This window comes from Oncorhynchus gorbuscha, unplaced genomic scaffold (assembly GCF_021184085.1).
Source record: "Oncorhynchus gorbuscha isolate QuinsamMale2020 ecotype Even-year unplaced genomic scaffold, OgorEven_v1.0 Un_scaffold_33:::fragment_2:::debris, whole genome shotgun sequence".
NCBI classification, from domain to species: Eukaryota; Metazoa; Chordata; class Actinopteri; order Salmoniformes; family Salmonidae; genus Oncorhynchus; species Oncorhynchus gorbuscha.
In genome coordinates, this window is record NW_025745186.1 from 114,270 (window position 1) to 133,470 (window position 19,201).

The following is a 19,201-nucleotide window of genomic DNA, read 5'->3' on the forward strand; positions in this document are numbered from 1 at the left end:
AAAGCAGAGAGAAGGAGGGAGTGGGGGGATGGAGGGAGGAAGGGGGCAGTGAGATGGGAGGAGAAAGGGGGGCAGTGAGATGGGAGGAGAAAGGGTGGGGGGGCTCCTGGTGATCTCTCCTGAAGGGGATAATGGGAGAGGAGCGCAGGGGCAATGGCTGCCGTGTAGTACCCTCCCTGCACAATTAGCCAATCAGGAGCGCGCTCTGCCAGCCAGAAGGACGCATAAAAGAAGAACATTGCAGCAGAGGCACAGAAGGAGACTGCAAGAGGAGCTGGGAATATTACACACAGAACACAGCCGAACCACAACACCCTCCCCTGGACACACCCTGCTGGGGATCACTGCTTCTCTTTTTTCTGAACCGTCGCCCACGCCACTCGGAGAGAAAGCTCTCCCTCATCATCATCCTGAAGAAAACCCCTTTCTCCTCATTTTCACCCTAAAGAGGACACCTACCAATCTCCAAGGGCTGAGATTCCCCTGGTGAACATTGTCTTTTTTCCTTTTTTCTTTTTTTTCTTTTGGATTTGGACACTTGGCCTCTCCACAGTAAATACACAGGCCAGCTAATATAAAGACCACAGATCATAGTATTGACTCAACCTACGGCTTGAAGACCTGCGAAACGAAGAAGGACCTAGATCACTCTCATTGTATGTCAAGAATGGTTACTGTACGTATATGCCTCATTTTTCTCTTCTATTTGCAAGGATGGTGGATATTGTAGCAGCAGCATGCATTGCATAGGCTACATTCTGGAGCGCAGACCCTTTGTTTTCCACTTGATTGTATTGTACACAAACATCTATGCATGCATATAGCTCTATGTATTAATACACATATTGAATATGATATAATATGGTATATATGAAAGGCTAGCTAGCTATAATACTGGTATAAACAAACACACATGTATTACACACAATATTTATAAGCTATAGTGGCCTAAATAGGTTTATACTACTGCTCTCTCGGTTATGGGATATTGTCTTGACAAGATTAACGATCGATGCTGGCAATTAGTAATGTCATGCTGAGGGATGCGCCACGGCTGCCTGCGCGAGGCTCCATCCCTGCCTGCATCTTCGACGCTGGAGAGCAAAATGCTTTATTCTGACATTTTATAGATGACTATATATTTGCTTATCATAGGCCCACTGGGCTATATCAAACTCCACGGCTGCATTATTTGTATACACATTTTTCGCAAGGGCGTAGGGGGCAGCGGGTGCTGAGGCCGCGTGCGGCTGCTGCTGCTGCTGAGCTGCGTAGAGAGTGGTGGTGGGGGGGAACGTCTTTCTCCGCCTGCCCTGCCTGGCACATCACAAGGATGCTCGAGACGGATTTCTGAGACAAAACATGATGCCTCCGTGGCTGAGGGCCCATCGAGAGCAAGGCAAAGAAAAAGGGTCGAGTCACTAAGGGGGGGGATTACGGATCCATTGGTTTGGATTGAATCAGGCAAGTCAAAATTCCTAAGGGTTCTTGTTGCGATGCAACGGAGTAAATGGGATAGACATTTCAGAGGCCGCGAAAAGAGGGATGGCGACTAAGCGTTTTCTTTTTTACAATAACATTTTTTTACCCATCCATCATAACACTTTTTTTTTTTTAAAGCTAGCGCCTATTTGAATCACGCCTGTTTGTCAAAGGGTTTATGTAGCCTTAGCAGAGTTAAATTAGCCTAGCTCCTAGCCAACGGCCGAATTGGGCGTGCCTCTGCTGGACTCGAGCGCATAATGATGGCACGCGCTGGTTTTGGTCTCAAAGCTTTCATCTCCAAACATCCTCTTGACTTAATGACGCTGCCTCCAATTTATTCCTGTCAGCAGGTGGAATGATTTACCGTTGTATTGTTCTCGTGGTCAAGTAAAACTGGCGTGCAAGGAGCAAGCTAAATATATAAAATATGATTAAATAACTAATTTTTATGCTCTATATTTATGCTTTATATAAAAGGCTAAATATTTATCAAGTATGATTTATGCCTATATTCTATCGTCTTAATTTACAGATTTTAATGGCAGGTGCAGGTAGAACCCCATTTTCTATTTTAAACAATAGGCTGCTACAATATCCAAAGGGATATAATAATTTGTTGCAACCAAAAACACAAATACGGCCATTTAGAAATTTTACGCAATATAGGCCAACATAAATGATCGAATGACCATTCCATGGGATTTGGTAGCCTACTGCGAATGGTCGTGTAGGCCCAAAATAAAATCTAGTAGCCTACATAATAGAGCACGAGCACGATCATGTTTATAAACTGAAGAGCAGACTTATTTTGCAAGTCCTAAATCTTTGAGATCATAATAATGCAATTATTTCAATCAATAGTCAACTTGACTATTGTCCACTTGACGAATTACTTAGACCTATAGCCTCAATATGTTTCAGCTGTCCTTATTGACTAGTAGCCCCTTTCTATTTCATCAGTGTTTGCCCGTAGAGCTGGGCTAACAGGCAGGCCCAGAGCCCAGTCAGCGTCATGCACGTAGGCCTATAGCTCCTGTCCACATGTTCCGCAGTCCTCCGTGAGCATTGCCTGTACCGCAGTGCCAAGCAAATAAAACAGTTGAGTCAGATAACCTTCCCGAGGCGCTTCCGCGATTCAAGGACAAGGACAGCAGAGGCCACCAAGTGTAAACGAGCCTAAATAGAACTGACGCTATGAGTTTATAATATAATATGTATCCTGTATTTACATGTATTGTCAAATGATTTCGTCTAGAAAATCAATCCACCATGGAGTATGACTGGAGGGCTAAATCATGTTTAGCCTAAATAGATTTTGATTTATTTTGAAATACTCCATATTTACTTCTTCAAGATGGCCCATAGGGAACTGAAATAGACTCGTAGGCCTACATCAGAATAAGAGACCTCAATTGCTATGTTGTTTTTATAGGCCGAATTTCATTTTTCCCTCTAATATGTCCTAAAAATATATGTTGTACATTATTATTGTTATTATTATTATTAGGCCTATGACTGACTTACTGGAGCGAAATTATGTTGGCAATTGTGGCGTTCATTGTTCCGGGAGCGTCCTGCAGCCCCTGGCCATGACACAAAGCGCTACTGTTGACATGAATATTCATAGAGCTGCCATAGTCTCTGCGCGCGAGAAGAGGAGGAACGGGTGGCTCTTTTGTTTGGTTCAATACCTTTATTCAGCAAAAAGGCGCTCGGGGTTGTGAATTCCTACAGAGCGCACATGTCTTGTTTTCCCCAAATATGGGGAAGGGGTAGAAGATGTTCTGTCATATAAATGCGAACAATTTTAAATGCGTGAAAAGAAGCGAATGAAGCATTTTGAAATGTTACAGAAAAGGCTCGATGGTTTTGACAATGCATTCTGGCTTCAAACGGAATCGCCTGAAAGCCACTCCCTACTTCAGCACTCTGGATAGCGCCCCTGGTTTCAACGAAAGCTACACACACAAACACATTCACAGGGAATTTGCAACATGGCTTATGTCTGTGTCATAAAATGCATTGACAAACGGGGAAATTATTTTAAAATATCACATTTTCCTAAAGAAAAAAGATAAAAGAAAAAGATATATATATATATATATATAGGCCTATTAAATATGTGTGTTAGTGCTGAGCATTAGTTACTGACTGTATGTAGGATAAGGTTGTGAGTGTTGGGCTGACTTGTGTTGTCCTGTTGTTTTACAGCTGCCACCATGATCCCTTTAAGCTGCAGAGAGTGTGGCTAATGCCTTTTGTAGAGGATAATCCTGTAATCTGTGTTATTTAGAAGGCCCATTTACAACCCCATCCTAGAATCCACTTGCAATTCAGGCCTTCCAAAAGAATGATTGATGTATATTTTAAAAACAAGGGTGAGAAAGAGAAAAAAAGGCATGTCTCTTGAGCCAAACCTTAGTTTAATGTATCCCCTGTCTTTGCTGGTTCCAGGAAATTCGATTTTCAAATGTTTTTCCCCGTTTTCAAGTTACTCAAATGAGACTAATGCACTACCATTTTAGGTGGGTTGTATTGTGGTACAACAGTGTCTGCAATAGTGTTTTACTGATGAGTTAGCACATGAAAAAGAACCCAACAACTCCTAAATAACATGAAATATTCAGAACCTAGTATTTTCTGATGGTGTTGTTGCCAACAGGAACTAACCTTTTTTAAATTCTCTCTCTTACCTTATCTCACTCAGAGATAGAGGTTATTTTCCATGACTCTCCCAGTACAGTGCGACTGCATCACCCATGAGTGACAGTGTTGTCACCAGTGGTAGCACTAACAGGAAGTGTGTGTAGCAGTAATATAGTTCCCCATATCAGTGGGTAGATAAGCAGAGGCCTCCTCCTGACCTCCCATTCTTTGCTAAGAGAGAATTTGTTGATTTATTTGTTACTGCCACAACCTGATTCATTTTCTCTTGGGTTGATTTACGGATAACAATCTTCTGAGCAATGTTTTTTTATGCTAGGAATGTTCCTGAACACGAAAAGAGTCGATGCCAAGCACATTTGACATTATCAGAAGAATCTAATGACAAATCCCTTTTTAGAATGTAGAGAGCAGTCTTGACTCCAGTGTATGGACCTGTGTTTGATTCCCATTGGAAACACTTAGGAACAATGAGGCCTAGCATGAGAATCTCAGTTCCATCTGAACGCAGTCTTCTGGCTGATACAACCACAGTGATTTCCGTAAAGGGTAATCACATCACATGCTTTGACCTTTATCGGGACATGACAAAAGCTGGCCTGAATACTGTATGTGGCAGACTGCTGCTTTTCCTCTTAGGACAGGTCTTCATCTTCCACTTGTAGGAAAGCAACAGCAGTCGTGTATATAGACAAGGAGAAAGACAATTTGAAGAAGACGACGCTGCCAGTATCTGTATTTAGATTTGGGTCATGTAATGGTTGCTGTGTTTTGTAATTGAGCATTGTCAAGTGTAGGTGGTCTGTGTGCTGTGCTCACTCCACTCGGCAGGCAGGCAGAGAGAGGAGAGGAGGTAGGGCTCTGGGCTCTTGTTTGCGTGCGAGTCTGGGTCCATGTGTAGGCGATGCTGAGGATGCAGTCCATTAAATATTAAGGGAGATCTCTCAGGTCCCAGAAATAGAAAAAGAAAGGCACATCTAATGCCGGGACAAGGAGAAGAAGAGCTGGCCCAACCAACAGTAGAAATCTGAAAGTGTTGGGGGTGGTGTGTTTAATGTGTTTGTGTCTGGTTACTCTCTTTGCTGTCATTCATCATGATTAGCAAAATAAATCATGAATAGAATTAGCCTATCAGAGGTGGGCTGGTTAGGCCTTTATTTATGGCCATATATTTATGCCTACAGCCTTGCCATATCAGAACATGGATATTGTTATGGATGTAGTTGATATTTTCCACTAATTTCTTTGTAAAGGCTAACATGTTCTGATGAAAATTACAACTTGTTCTATTTGTAGTAGCATCCTAAAAGTACTCTTCTGTTTTTGTCATCCTCCTGCTTGTTGGCATGGAGATCTCAGGGTGATGTTAGATGTTGCTTGTGTCAGCCAGTCTCTCCCTCTGTGTCTCTGTGGCCAGTCTGAGCCTGGGAGTTATATAACTTTAGAACTTGTCACTGTGGATGCCTGGACTGCCACACGGAGGTCTATTTCAGTTGACAAATCAAATTTGCTGGGATTCGGTGTCTTTCTGCAAAGGGCTGTAATATTTGGTCAGTTCTGGGACAAATTCAGAAAATATTAGTATTTCCTTTATTTTCAGACGTTTGTGTGTTACATGGTTACACATATTAGATAGATGCATTTTATGAATCTATTTATCAAACCCATGTGGACTATATGTTCTTTCCCAATATGCATGAAGGATGATCTTTTAACTGGGTATTGTAGAACCTTCTGTCCATGTTCTGTTCCAGTGCAGTCCCTAGATCAGCAGATCATACCGCTCTAGTCGAGACCAAAGAAGCCCATAACATGTGTACTGTATGATGGATGGCTAGTCGACTTTGCGGTAGCTCTCATGTGCTTCTTAGATATGTGTGTTTGCAGTGTTTTATTTTTAGGCTGTCATAATTCACTCCCTCCCCTTCCCCTCTCCTCTTTCCTCTCCCTGTCAATGTCAATTTGACTTAAATATATTCTCTGCTTCCGCAAAGCCATCGAACATTAATACATGGAGAAAAACAATATCTGCCCAACAGAGATGGATTATGTCATTCTCTCTGCGTCTATCTTTCTGTCATCGCACACACACACACACACACACACACACACACACACACACACACACACACACACACACACACACACACACACACACACACACACACACACACACACACACACACACACACACACACACACACACACACACACACACACACACACACACACACACACACACACGCACGCACGCACACACGCATGCACGCACGCACGCACGCACGCACGCACACACACACGCACACACAACCAAAAGTCAGCCAGCCATTAGCAACAGTCTTGAAGCCGCTGTTACCTGGGCAACATGGGGTACAGCTCAAGGCAGAAATCAGGTTAGAAGGAGGAGAGAGTGAGACAGAGAGGGGCATGAGCACGGAGGGGGGGAAACAAGATGGGGGACACTAAGAGCTGCAACAGGGCTTGGGGAATATCATCAAAGCAATGAATGCTTTTAGAGTAATATGTCCATAGCAGGGGAAAAGGAACACTATTCTGTCTCCTCCATTAAGTTGAATGGATAAACATCAAAAGAAAACCCTGCCACGCAAAAGGGAAAATGACGAACATAGACTATAACCAAAACAACAGACAAACAGTAGTAAAACCGCTGGTAATATTGTATCTCACTCAAATAATTCTAGAAGCTTAGGCTACACTGTGAGACCTCTGGAGCTTTGGCGGTAGACGCCTTATAACACCCACCAGTCTGAGACCTGCAGTCACCATGCCAGGCTCACAGATACCAGCCTGAATAATGGTACTTATTTAAACCACACTTCCCAGGTACACTATACCAGGAAATGGAACAAGGAGCCAAAATGAACATTTGTATCAGTTTGGGAGGAGCCCAGGAGGCCAGTAATACAGGGACAACATCTCTGTACTAGCTTGTTTACACAGTCTGTCAACAGATAATATTCTACACAGAATGGTGAAAAGGGGGAGCGGATGAATGGAATAGATGGAGCAGGGTGGGAGGGAGGGAAAAGGAGAGATAGCGGGAAGTTTAGTTTCTGACCAGCACACACAGCTGTTCCATGAAGACAAACCCCTGTGGGTCAAATGAAGCAACATGTACTCCAGAGCAACACACAATGACACCAACACACCTCTAGTGGGCACAAATACTCACTCACTCCATCCACTCGCACAAACAAGTTTGAGTCGGAGTCCCAACGCCCACTGCCCCACCTGCCCCACCACCACCAATACTTAGGACCCTGTAATGATGTAATGCTGTTTGACCCTGTGGCTGGATGGATAGATGGAGGCTGGGGGATGGGAGGAGGAAACAGGGAAAAAGGACTGTGACATCTGCAGGGCCCAGAGGCAGCGAGAGAGAGGAGGAGGGGGGAGGAGAGAGGAGGGGAAACGGGGAGGGAGAGAGAGGGGTCTGTGTGTAGCCGACTGCTATCCCTGCCTCGTATCCTTCCACCCCCTCAGCTGATGTCTGACCTCTTCCCTAGCTGACAATGACAGAGCGGACATTCATTCAATGAGTCTATATTAAAAAGGCCTACTAACAACGCCTCACCATTACTTTACTGTGTGTTATTATTGTGGATGTATATTATTTGTACACAGGGTTCTATATTCTTCCTTTTCCTCAGCAGATAATCAGCACCATGGAAACCCAGGTGTCCAACGGTCCGAGCGGAACCAGCCTGCCTAACGGGCCAGTCATCAGCACCAACGGTGCCACAGACGACAGCAAGACCAACCTAATCGTCAACTACCTGCCTCAGAACATGACCCAGGAAGAATTCAAGAGCCTGTTTGGTAGCATCGGAGAGATTGAATCCTGCAAACTGGTCCGAGACAAGATTACAGGTATTCATGATGCTTCAGCAGGTACAGTTGATGAATAGACAGACAAACAAAATCTATTTCTAGTTGGAGGATAACAAATAATCACATACAGCATATGTACCTGTAGGTACAGTTATTTTGGTGCAAAAACAGTTTCTAAAGGACCATTATCGATATCTGTTTTCAACGATTTAGGCCAGAGTTTGGGCTATGGGTTCGTAAACTATGTGGATCCCAATGACGCAGACAAGGCCATCAACACTCTCAACGGTCTCAAACTGCAGACCAAAACAATTAAGGTAAGAGCACCTCTGCTTCCTGCTTTTCAACCTGCGCCACTCTCCATCTTCACTGCTTCAATACGCTGCGGAAGACCAGGAGAAAGGCAGGGAGCAACTCAAAGAAAGGGAGGTGGCGAGAGAGGCAGAGAGAGGCAGAGAGAGGCAGAGAGAGGCAGAGAGGCAGAGAGAGGCAGACGTGACAAGAGGGGAAGGAGGAAAAAACAGGAGGGGTCGCAGGAACAAAGAAAGTGAGCAGAACAAGAAATGAGAGAGGGAGAGTGGAGAGAGTGGAGAGTGGAGAGTGGAGAGAGTGGAGAGTGGAGAGAGGAAGAGTGGAAATCAGAAAGCAAGAGGCTAGCAGCATGCAGAGGTGATTGTGATGGAAATGTAATCAGGGAGTCTCACTGTGGGGCACGGGGGTCAGTTCAGGCTCCCCCATCTGCCTCCAATCTGGCCTAATTAGGGGGCTTCTTTGTCCCCAATATGGATGGGGGGAGGAGGTGAGGGGGGGGGAGGGGGAGGGGGTGAGGGGGGGCAGATTAAACACTACTCCATCCGTCATCCCCCCCCCTCCTCCCACCTGATCAAAGTAGATCATAGATTGGGATAAAGTGCAGGCTTAGTTCAAATCAGACTTCTGAAAGACGGGCAGAGAGAGTCAACAGCATCAGGAGCTGGGTTGGGCTTTTGGAGTTATACAGACAGGTGGCAATCATATTGTTAATCATTATTTCTACAATATGTTTTAGTTACATTAGTGTACAAATACACATATATTGTATTTAGGGGGAAATAATGATATTATTACTACAGTTAGCAATATAATACCAAAATTATTGGGCCGATATAAATTACAGAAAATGTATACATTTTGTGGTTGTTAAAATAAATAAATGTTGATATTATCAGTAGGGCTATTTTGAAAATCAATTAATATTATACAGTCACAAAACAATGACCAAGCAAATGTCATATTTCCACCAAAGCATTGTAAGATGGCGGGAGGGGGCAGGAGGAGTAAAGGGTAGGGAGTAGCTTGGGGAGCAGAATGCCAATGGCAGGATTAGGGGCCATATGGGCTGCAGGCACCATCTGTACTGTAGGAGAGAAAGGGAGAGGGTTAATTATAGGGTAGCCCCCTCCCATTCTCTAGCACCCCCAATCACTGCATCACACACCCTGTCCACACACACTCTACACAATACTGGAGTCCTGCACACTCACCGCACCATTAAGAATGAGGACAACTTTATTCTCTAAACTCAATGGGTCAAATACACCCATCGGCTATGTGTTGTGCAAGGCATGATAATACTCTAAATGTTCACTCTCAGTAGAAATGTCCCAAACACATTCATTCAAGTTATACTGTACTTGTATATGTGAGTATGTGTTTATATAATAAGGAGTGAATGTTTTAGTTAGTTGACAGTCGGGGATGCTGTCTTGTGATCTATTTATATTGTTTGCTGGTTGCCAGTGGAGCTGTTCTCCCTCGAGGCTGGAAACAAAGGAAAGAGGCAGGGGAGATCTCTGGCAACACTCGCTCCCTCTCCCTCCATCCGAAACAAACAGACAGACCACTCACAACAATGCACTGACTCTCACTATCTATCATACTCTCTCACTGGCTTTCATACACGCCAACGCATGAATGTGTAGACATTTTCATAATCAATCTAAGTCACACTATAGTCTCACCATAGAACACTAATGTTAACTTTGCACAACGGTGGACACAATCAGTCACAAAGCGTTCCAAAAAACAGTCCCACACGTTGACAAAAAAGACGAGTAAAATTAATATTCATGCATGCTAGAGAGCCAGCAGCATACCACCCTGCACCACCACCCTGCACCACCACCCTGGCTTGCATCTGAAGCTAAGCAGGGTTGGTATTGGTTGTTCCCTGGATGGGAGACCAGGTGCTGCTGGAAGTGGTGTTGGAGGTTACGTAGGATGCACTCTTTCCTCTGGTACAAAACAAACATTCCAATGTGCCAGGGCAGTGATTAGGGATATTGCTCTGTGTAGGGTTCCGTCTTTCAGATGGGATGTTAAACAGGTGTCCTGCCTCTCTGTGGTCACTAAAAGATCCCATGGCACTTATTCTAGGGGTGGTAACCCTGGTATCCTGGCTAAATTCCCAATCCCCATCTTATATTTTGATCATTCATCCTGTAACTATTCCCCTAGGTTGTTGCTGTAGATGAGAATGTGCTCTCAGTCAACTTTCCTGGGTAAATAAAAAAATGACTATATGGTTTTATGTACAGTAAAGATATGGGAAATCTTTGATTTGATATCAGTGTTGAAATGTGTGTATCTTTGATGTGCTGTAGGTATCGTACGCCCGCCCCAGTTCAGCATCTATCCGTGATGCCAACCTGTATGTGAGCGGTCTGCCTAAGACCATGACCCAGAAGGACATGGAGCAGCTGTTCTCCCAGTACGGACGCATCATCACCTCCCGCATCCTGGTGGACCAGGTTACAGGTACAGCCTTAACTCACTTCTGGCACAACTGACCCCTACTCTAACCCACCATTAGCCTATTCTAACGTACCCCTGACCTACTCTAACATACACCAGACCTACCCTAACTCTACTCTAACGTACCCCTGACCTACCCCAACTCTACTCTAACATACCCCTGACCTACCCTAACTCTACTCTAAACGACCTACCCCCAACTCTTCTAACTCTAACGACCTACCCCTGACCTACCCCTAACTCTACTCTAACGTACTCCTGGCGTACCCTAACTCTACTCTAACGTACCCCTGACCTACTCTGACTCTACTCTAACGTAGCCCTGGTGTACCCTAACTCTACTCTAACGTACCCCTGGCGTACCCTAACTCTACTCTAACATACTCCTGACCTACCCTAACTCTACTCTAACGTACCCCTGACCTACCCTAACTCTAGTCTAACGTACCCCTGACCTACCCTAACTCTACTCTAACGTACCCCAACTCTACTCTGATGTACCCCTGACCTACCCTAACTCTACTCTAACGTACCCCTGACGTACCCTAACTCTACTCTAATGTACCCCTGACCTACCCTAACTCTAATGTACCCCTGACCTACCCTAACTCTAATGTACCCCTGACCTACCCTAACTCTACTCTAACGTAACTCTAATGTACCCTGACCTACCCTAACTCTACTCTAACGTACCCCTGACCTACCCTAACTCTAATGTACCCCTGACCTACCCTAACTCTAATGTACCCCTGACCTACCCTAACTCTACTCTAACGTACCCCTGACCTACCCTAACTCTACTCTAACGTACCCCTGACCTACCCTAACTCTACTCTAACGTACCCCTGACCTACCCTAACTCTACTCTAACGTACCCCTGACCTACCATAACTCTACTCTAACGTACCCCTGACGTACCCTAACTCTACTCCAACATACCCCTGACCTACCCTAACTCTAGTCTAACGTACCCCTGACCTACCCTAACTCTACTCTAACGTACCCCTGACCTACCCTAACTCTACTCTAATGTACCCCTGACCTACCCTAACTCTTCTCTAACGTACCCCTGACGTACCCTAACTCTACTCTAACGTACCCCTGACCTACCCTAACTCTACGTACCCCTGACCTACCCTAACTCTACTCTAACGTACCCCAACTCTACTCTGATGTACCCCTGACCTACCCTAACTCTACTCTAACGTACCCCTGACCTACCCTAACTCTACTCTAATGTACCCCTGACCTACCCTAACTCTACTCTAACGTACCCCTGACGTACCCTAACTCTACTCTAATGTACCCCTGACCTACCCTAACTCTACTCTAACGTACCCCTGACGTACCCTAACTCTACTCTAATGTACCCCTGACCTACCCTAACTCTACTCTAATGTACCCCTGACCTACCCTAACTCTACTCTAACGTACCCCTGACGTACCCTAACTCTACTCTAATGTACCCCTGACCTACCCTAACTCTACTCTAAACGTACCCCAACTCTTCTCTAACATACCCCTGACCTACCCTAACTCTACTCTAATGTACCCCTGACCTACCCTAACTCTACTCTAATGTACCCATGACCTACCCCAACTCTACTCTAACATACCCCTGACCTACCCTAACTCTACTCTAAACGTACCCCAACTCTTCTCTAACGTACCCCTGACCTACCCTAACTCTACTCTAACGTACCCCTGACGTACCCTAACTCTACTCTAACGTACCCCTGACCTACCCTAACTCTACTCTAACTTCCCCCTGACCTACCCTAACTCTACTCTAACGTACCCCTGACCTACCCTAACTCTACTCTAACGTACCCCTGACCTACCCTAACTCTACGTACCCCTGACCTACCCTAACTCTACTCTAACGTACCCCAACTCTTCTCTAACGTACCCCTGACCTACCCTAACTCTACTCTAACGTACCCCTGACCTACCCTAACTCTACTCTAATGTACCCCTGACCTACCCTAACTCTACTCTAACGTACCCCTGACCTACCCTAACTCTACTCTAACGTACCCCTGACCTACCATAACTCTAGTCTAACGTACCCCTGACCTACCCTAACTCTACTCTAATGTACCCCTGACCTACCCCAACTCTACTCTAACATACCCCTGACCTACCCTAAATCTACTCTAAACGTACCCCAACTCTTCTCTAACGTACCCCTGACCTACCCTAACTCTACTCTAACGTACCCCTGACGTACCCTAACTCTACTCTAACGTACCCCTGACCTACCCTAACTCTACTCTAACTTCCCCCTGACCTACCCTAACTCTACTCTAACGTACCCCTGACCTACCCTAACTCTACTCTAACGTACCCCTGACCTACCCTAACTCTACGTACCCCTGACCTACCCTAACTCTACTCTAACGTACCCCAACTCTTCTCTAACGTACCCCTGACCTACCCTAACTCTACTCTAACGTACCCCTGACCTACCCTAACTCTACTCTAATGTACCCCTGACCTACCCTAACTCTACTCTAACGTACCCCTGACCTACCCTAACTCTACTCTAACGTACCCCTGACCTACCATAACTCTAGTCTAACGTACCCCTGACCTACCCTAACTCTACTCTAACCTACCCTAACTCTTCTCTAAAGGTACCCCTGACCTATCAAGGACTTATCCTTACCTACTCTAACTTACCTCCCCCTAACCAACTGTAACCCTACTCTAACCTTTCCCATCTCATTGGACCAAGTCAAAGTCATGACTCACCCCTCCTCACCCCTCAGGTGCTAACATTAGCTTGCTTTCTGACCCCGGAGCAGGTATATCGCGAGGAGTGGGCTTCATCCGGTTTGACAAGCGGAACGAGGCAGAAGAGGCCATCAAGGGCCTGAACGGCCAGAAGCCCCTGGGCGCAGCCGAACCCATCACGGTGAAGTTCGCCAACAACCCCAGCCAGAAGACGGGCCAGGCCCTGCTCACCCAGCTGTACCAGACCGCTGCACGTCGCTACACTGGCCCTCTGCACCATCAGACTCAGCGCTTCAGGTACTGCCCCCACCACCACCCAATCTCCGCTCTGACCTGTCTGTCATCTGACCCGACACACCTGCCCTGCTGGAACGAGCACTACGGCGCTCGCTCATCCTATCTTCCTCTCTTTCTCTCCCTCTTTTTTCTTGACTTTCTTTTAAACTGCAGCCTCATCCCTCCATTTGGAAAGGGACCAGATCCAAATAACAGCACAAAACCAATGTAAGAGACCCCCAATGTATCAAAGCACAAATCAAATGAAAACCAAGCAAAGTGCTCCAAACCAGTCAAATAACATAGTATCTACTAAACAAGATGAATAAATTACATTTAAATGAATCAGACAATGCAGATCTCCAACACACACACACACACACACACACACACACACACACACACACACACACACACACACACACACACACACACACACACACACACACACACACACACACACACACACACACACACACACACACACACAAACACACACACAAACTGATTTGCATAGTGCGTTGTTGTGGTTCGCAAAGGCTAGGCCGTGCGCTCTGTGATGGGTTGCTGTTAGGATAGACAGACGGCTCCTCTACAGTACAATGAAGGGGAAGGGCGCCCTCTGGAGGCCAGCTGGCAGAGGAGCAGAAGCTGCATGTTAAAAGGCCTTCCTCCTCTCAGTCCTCACCACTAACGTCTCCACCCCCTTCATTTCTCCCTCTTGCGTTGCAGACTCGACAATTTACTAAACGCCAGCTACGGAGTCAAGAGGTAAATGCCAAAGGTGTACTTTGTAAAAAAAAAAAAAAAACAGTAAAAAAAAAAAAAAAAAAAACACATCCATGTCTAAGAACAAACCTCAAACAAAGTGACTGGAATACCACCTGCTGCCTTCACCTTGAAATGACAGATTATGAAACTATTCCCTAATTCCCTATTCACACTGCCCATTAAACTGAGAAGTTATGTAACAACCAGTCCAGACAGTATAACAAATCTAAATATGCTAAGCAGTGTCTAGGGTTGTCTAACAGCAGGGTATTCTGGCATGGCTTTGTTTATAATCTTTTGGTTTGATTACGTAATGGAACTGATGTGTGTGTATTTCTTTATGAACTAACATTATCAGTTTCGGTTTTGCTTTTAATGTCCCCTTTATTCCGCCAGCATGGACATACCAGATTGCGTTTGCGTCTTCTTCTTTTTGCTCCAATTTTCCTATGATTTGATTCAAATTTGCTTTCATCCCTCTCTAGGTTTCTGTGTTTTGTTCAATATTGTGATTTCCGTTAAACATTGGGATTTCTGTGTCTAATTTTTGCAGAGGCTTTGGTCAGCAGAGACTATGACTAAAATATGCAGAGTGTGGGTGTTTGTGTGTCATAGAAGCACAGTGTGCTGTTTTGTGTGAAAGCAGGTAGTCTGGAACCACTGTGGTGCCCTGCCCACACATATATTTATCTATCTACTCACTACAGAAAAAGTGAGGATGGAGATCGATTGGGTCACCAGACAGACTCCATGCCCCTCCGACTACCAAGCCTTCAGCACATATCATAGCTAGAAACATGGCCAGTATATAGAGATGATTGCTGTGTGGAACTTCAGAATGACACCCAATGTAGTTCTCCCTCTCTTCTTCCTAGGTTCTCCCCCATCACCATCGACAGCATGACCAGCCTGGCGGGAGTCAACCTGACCGGGCCCACCGGAGCCGGCTGGTGCATCTTCGTCTACAACCTGTCGCCAGAGGCTGACGAAAGCGTCCTGTGGCAGCTGTTCGGGCCCTTCGGCGCCGTCACAAACGTCAAGGTCATCCGTGACTTCACCACCAACAAATGTAAGGGCTTCGGCTTCGTCACCATGACCAACTACGACGAGGCAGCCATGGCCATCGCTAGTCTCAACGGCTACCGCTTGGGAGACCGCGTGCTGCAGGTCTCCTTCAAGACCAGCAAGCAACACAAGGCCTGAGAGAGAGAGAGCTGCTAGCTGACGCCAGCTCCTTCAGCCAGCAGGGAGTGCCACTGAGCTCCCTGTTACTATCACTCTACATGGGCCTGGACTGAGTCTCTCTCTCTCTGATGCACACTCACCCATACACATACATGCGCACACTATCAGACATACACACACTATTAGACATACTTACACATACAAACATATACAAAGTCTGAGTTTCAAACAAATACACTAGTAGAGTTTTTCTTTTCTCTTTACACAATGCTAGTCCTTCCCTACGTTTGCCTGGATTGAATTAGTGGGGGTGCGTTGGGTAGTTGGTCTCTGGGGGTGGGGGGGTAAGAGGCCTCAATGTGGGAGACAGTCTAACGAATGTGACAGAGAATGTGTGCTGAGTGCTTTGATTGAATTCAGGCAAATAATGACAACTGCTGAAACTAAATTATCAAAATCTAAAATGAACTACAAATATGTGCAATTTAAACCCCAAACTCTTACCCCGTGAACTATCCCATTATCTTGCTGGAGAGAGTGTAGTCACTTTTTTTTACACTTGGGCATTTTAAATCAGTGATTTTTTTTAGATCAAAGAAAATTAATTAAAAACATTGTTCTCTTATATACGTATATTAAAAATATAACTATATATTCAATATTTAAGGTGGTTATAATAGCCGAGTATGTAAGCATTTTCTAGAAACTTTTACTACTGTTCCTGGCTCAACATTAGGTAGGCTGTGACTAGCTTTAGGGCAGTTGCTCTACCCTATTAAGGACAGATCCAATATGATTTAGGTTATCAAACTGAACAGCTACTGGTCACAAAGACAAGCAGCCTGAAGGCCACCAGAATTACACCCTCTCTACACAACACAGTCACACATCAGCCCTGTTAGGGGGGAAACAACACTAGAATACTGAACATCACTGACATCTAAGAATCTCCCTGTATCTTTTCACTCTGGTTCTTCTATTCAGAGTAGAATGGATGGATTCCACCACAAGCAGAGCTGTCTGTGTGAACAACGTAGAACATTGTCCCAGCTAGTGTTCCCATGGAGACAGTGTTCATGTACAATTCTCTGAGAGACTAGGGACTGTGAGTTTAGAGCAAATCACAGAGCCAAATCACAGAGCCACTTTACCAAAACACCCAACCAGATATAACACCCCTCCAAGGGAATGAGAAGGTTTTTACAATTCAGTGGAAATTATTGGCCTGGCTAGGTAGACTCAACATCACCATTACGCACAGATCAGATCGAGAGGACGGTAGTTTTGACTTAGGTTGAGATTCCGTCATGACACTGAGCAGTGATATCTCCTCACTGAGTCCTAGAGGGTGAGACAGCTTCTTACCTATTCCTCAGTTTACTAAACACTCCTCAGTTTCTTTCAGACCCCATATAGAAGCTCATGAGAATCAGTTTCTATTCACTCTCATTGTAACCCTGCCTGCCCTGTCAAAATAGAAGGAACCAAGCCTGCAGAAACCAACAGTGACAAGTTTGTTTATCTCACATTGGAAACTCAAAAAGTTATTTTTGTTGATTTGCAACATCTGATCGGCACTATCACCTAGCTGGAATTTTTTTAAATTTATGACACCCCTTGATGAAAATGTAACGACAAAAGTCTTGGTTGGTTAGTCTGTTAGAAACATCTGATAAGACGTTTCATGGGGAGAGATATGATTACAATATAAAGACATCTGCATATAATAGATTAAATAAGGTAAAGTGTGTTCAAGACATTTTTGCTTTTCTAAATAACGCTGTGTTAGCCAAAGAGGACAACCATCTCTTTGAAAGGATTGCTTTAGAGAAAAATCTATTTTTATACATACAAAAGAACAAGACCTTGTGCTGAATTTTTACAGATTCTTAAAACTCTGAAAGACTGGGACACCGCACGGCTGTATTTTAAGCCCTTTGATCTTTGAGAGAGGGAGGAGCGTGTGCATGCCGTGTATAGGTGGGGGTCGAGGGAAGGGGGCGAAGAAGAAAAGTTTTATCTCACACAACCTTACTTTTTCAACCACAACCTATAAACAAACTTGAAATAGCAAAAAAAAAAGAACATAAACAAAGACATCGGAATAGAACAAATACACATCAGCACAAAACCAATTCACTGATTAGGAATCAAACGTTACAGAGACAAATCTGCATTACTCATACTGCCATCTTTGAGTGTAAACTAGACAAACACATATCACTTTCTCTGAAGTTGTGTACAGCTAGTGTTGCTTCAATGATTGTACAGTGAAGTGCTATCGCTTTCACAGGAGACACTTAAATCAGGCTGCAGTAAAGACAGTCAGTCGCCCAATGATTTGTCCTCACAGACATCTTGGGCTGGTTCGAAACAGAAAGGCTTGAAGTAGATTCTCAATGCAAAGATATTTGAATGAAGATTTAGCCAAAGAATTTGGAATATGAGTGTCAATAAGAAATAATTCAGTCTATACTAATTACTAACTGCTCCCCTGATAATTATTCTAGAAACCATTATCATTTATTGCATGAAGATCCCATATGATTTTAAATCCCCATAGCGCTTGCAGAAATATCTGTTGTTCATATCAAATTATATCAGAATGAACTAATATCTTTTGGTTAACATATCTGTTGAGTAGATATAATTTAGCCCATTTGCACAGGTGCTTACCACAAACCTACAACAATGTATACAAAGAATTCACTTTTCAGCAAAAATAATGACAGTTCCACACAAGTGTCTCTTGAGCCTCAATACTGTAATACTCACACCATCCGCTCACAACAGGAATCCAATTAATCAGAGTATGACAGCACTGTTTCAGTTTAACCCTATGCTCTTCCACTGTTACACCCTCAGCCTCTAACTCTGACCATTTCATTTCTTACTGTGCCCCAGTAGTATATTGGTGGTGTGCCAACCAAAACAAACATGACATGTCATACATTAACACCCTGTCATAATCTAACTCCACACCTCCCTTCCCCATTCAATTAGTTGTGCCCATACTCAAGAGAAGGTAGCACAGTAGGACTGATACAGCATCACTTTAAGAGACCAGATGTGAATCTTGGGAACAGAACAGCAAATAGGCCACGTTGCTGACCTGCAGTTGAAGTAGTCCGTCCCACTGGTGATATGGGGTAGAGTCCCAGCCCAGTTCCCCCACACCCTAGACCAACAACAGGCCCTAGGCCACACCCTAGACCAACAACAGGCCCTAGGCCACACCCTAGACCAACAACAGGCCCTAGAGGCCACACCCTAGACCAACAACAGGCCCTAGGCCACACCCTAGACCAACAACAGGCCCTAGAGGCCACACCCTAGACCAACAACAGGCCCTAGGCCACACCCTAGACCAACAGGCCCTAGGCCACACCCTAGACCAACAACAGGCCCTAGGCCACACCCTAGACCAACAACAGGCCCT

The 19,201-nt window shown here is 44.8% G+C and overlaps 1 protein-coding gene across 10 annotated transcripts; it reads left to right on the forward strand.

The window, feature by feature from the left end:
• Nucleotides 1–220: 220 nt before the first annotated feature.
• On the forward strand, nt 221–18,930 carry LOC124017791 (ELAV-like protein 3). 10 transcript variants are annotated; one of them, XM_046333000.1, is made up of 8 exons: nt 222–676; nt 7,821–8,040; nt 8,215–8,318; nt 10,644–10,797; nt 13,602–13,827; nt 13,981–14,034; nt 14,539–14,577; nt 15,453–18,930. In XM_046333000.1, the coding sequence occupies exons 1-8, from the start codon at nt 659–661 to the stop codon at nt 15,778–15,780; spliced, it is 1,143 nt and encodes a 380-aa protein (XP_046188956.1). In that variant the 5' UTR covers nt 222–658; the 3' UTR covers nt 15,781–18,930. The 10 variants fall into 10 exon arrangements, with proteins under 10 accessions (XP_046188951.1, XP_046188956.1, XP_046188952.1 ...); XM_046332992.1 differs by having other exon boundaries at nt 223–676; nt 15,432–18,930; XM_046332993.1 differs by having other exon boundaries at nt 229–676; nt 13,599–13,827.
• The last annotated feature ends 271 nt before the right edge of the window (nt 18,931–19,201 follow it).

Coding starts and splice junctions, on each gene's coding strand:
- LOC124017791 (XM_046332990.1), top strand. Junction 8,041..8,214: donor GGTCCGAGACAAGATTACAG/GTATTCATGATG, acceptor TCAACGATTTAG/GCCAGAGTTTGGGCTATGGG. Junction 8,319..10,643: donor TGCAGACCAAAACAATTAAG/GTAAGAGCACCT, acceptor GATGTGCTGTAG/GTATCGTACGCCCGCCCCAG.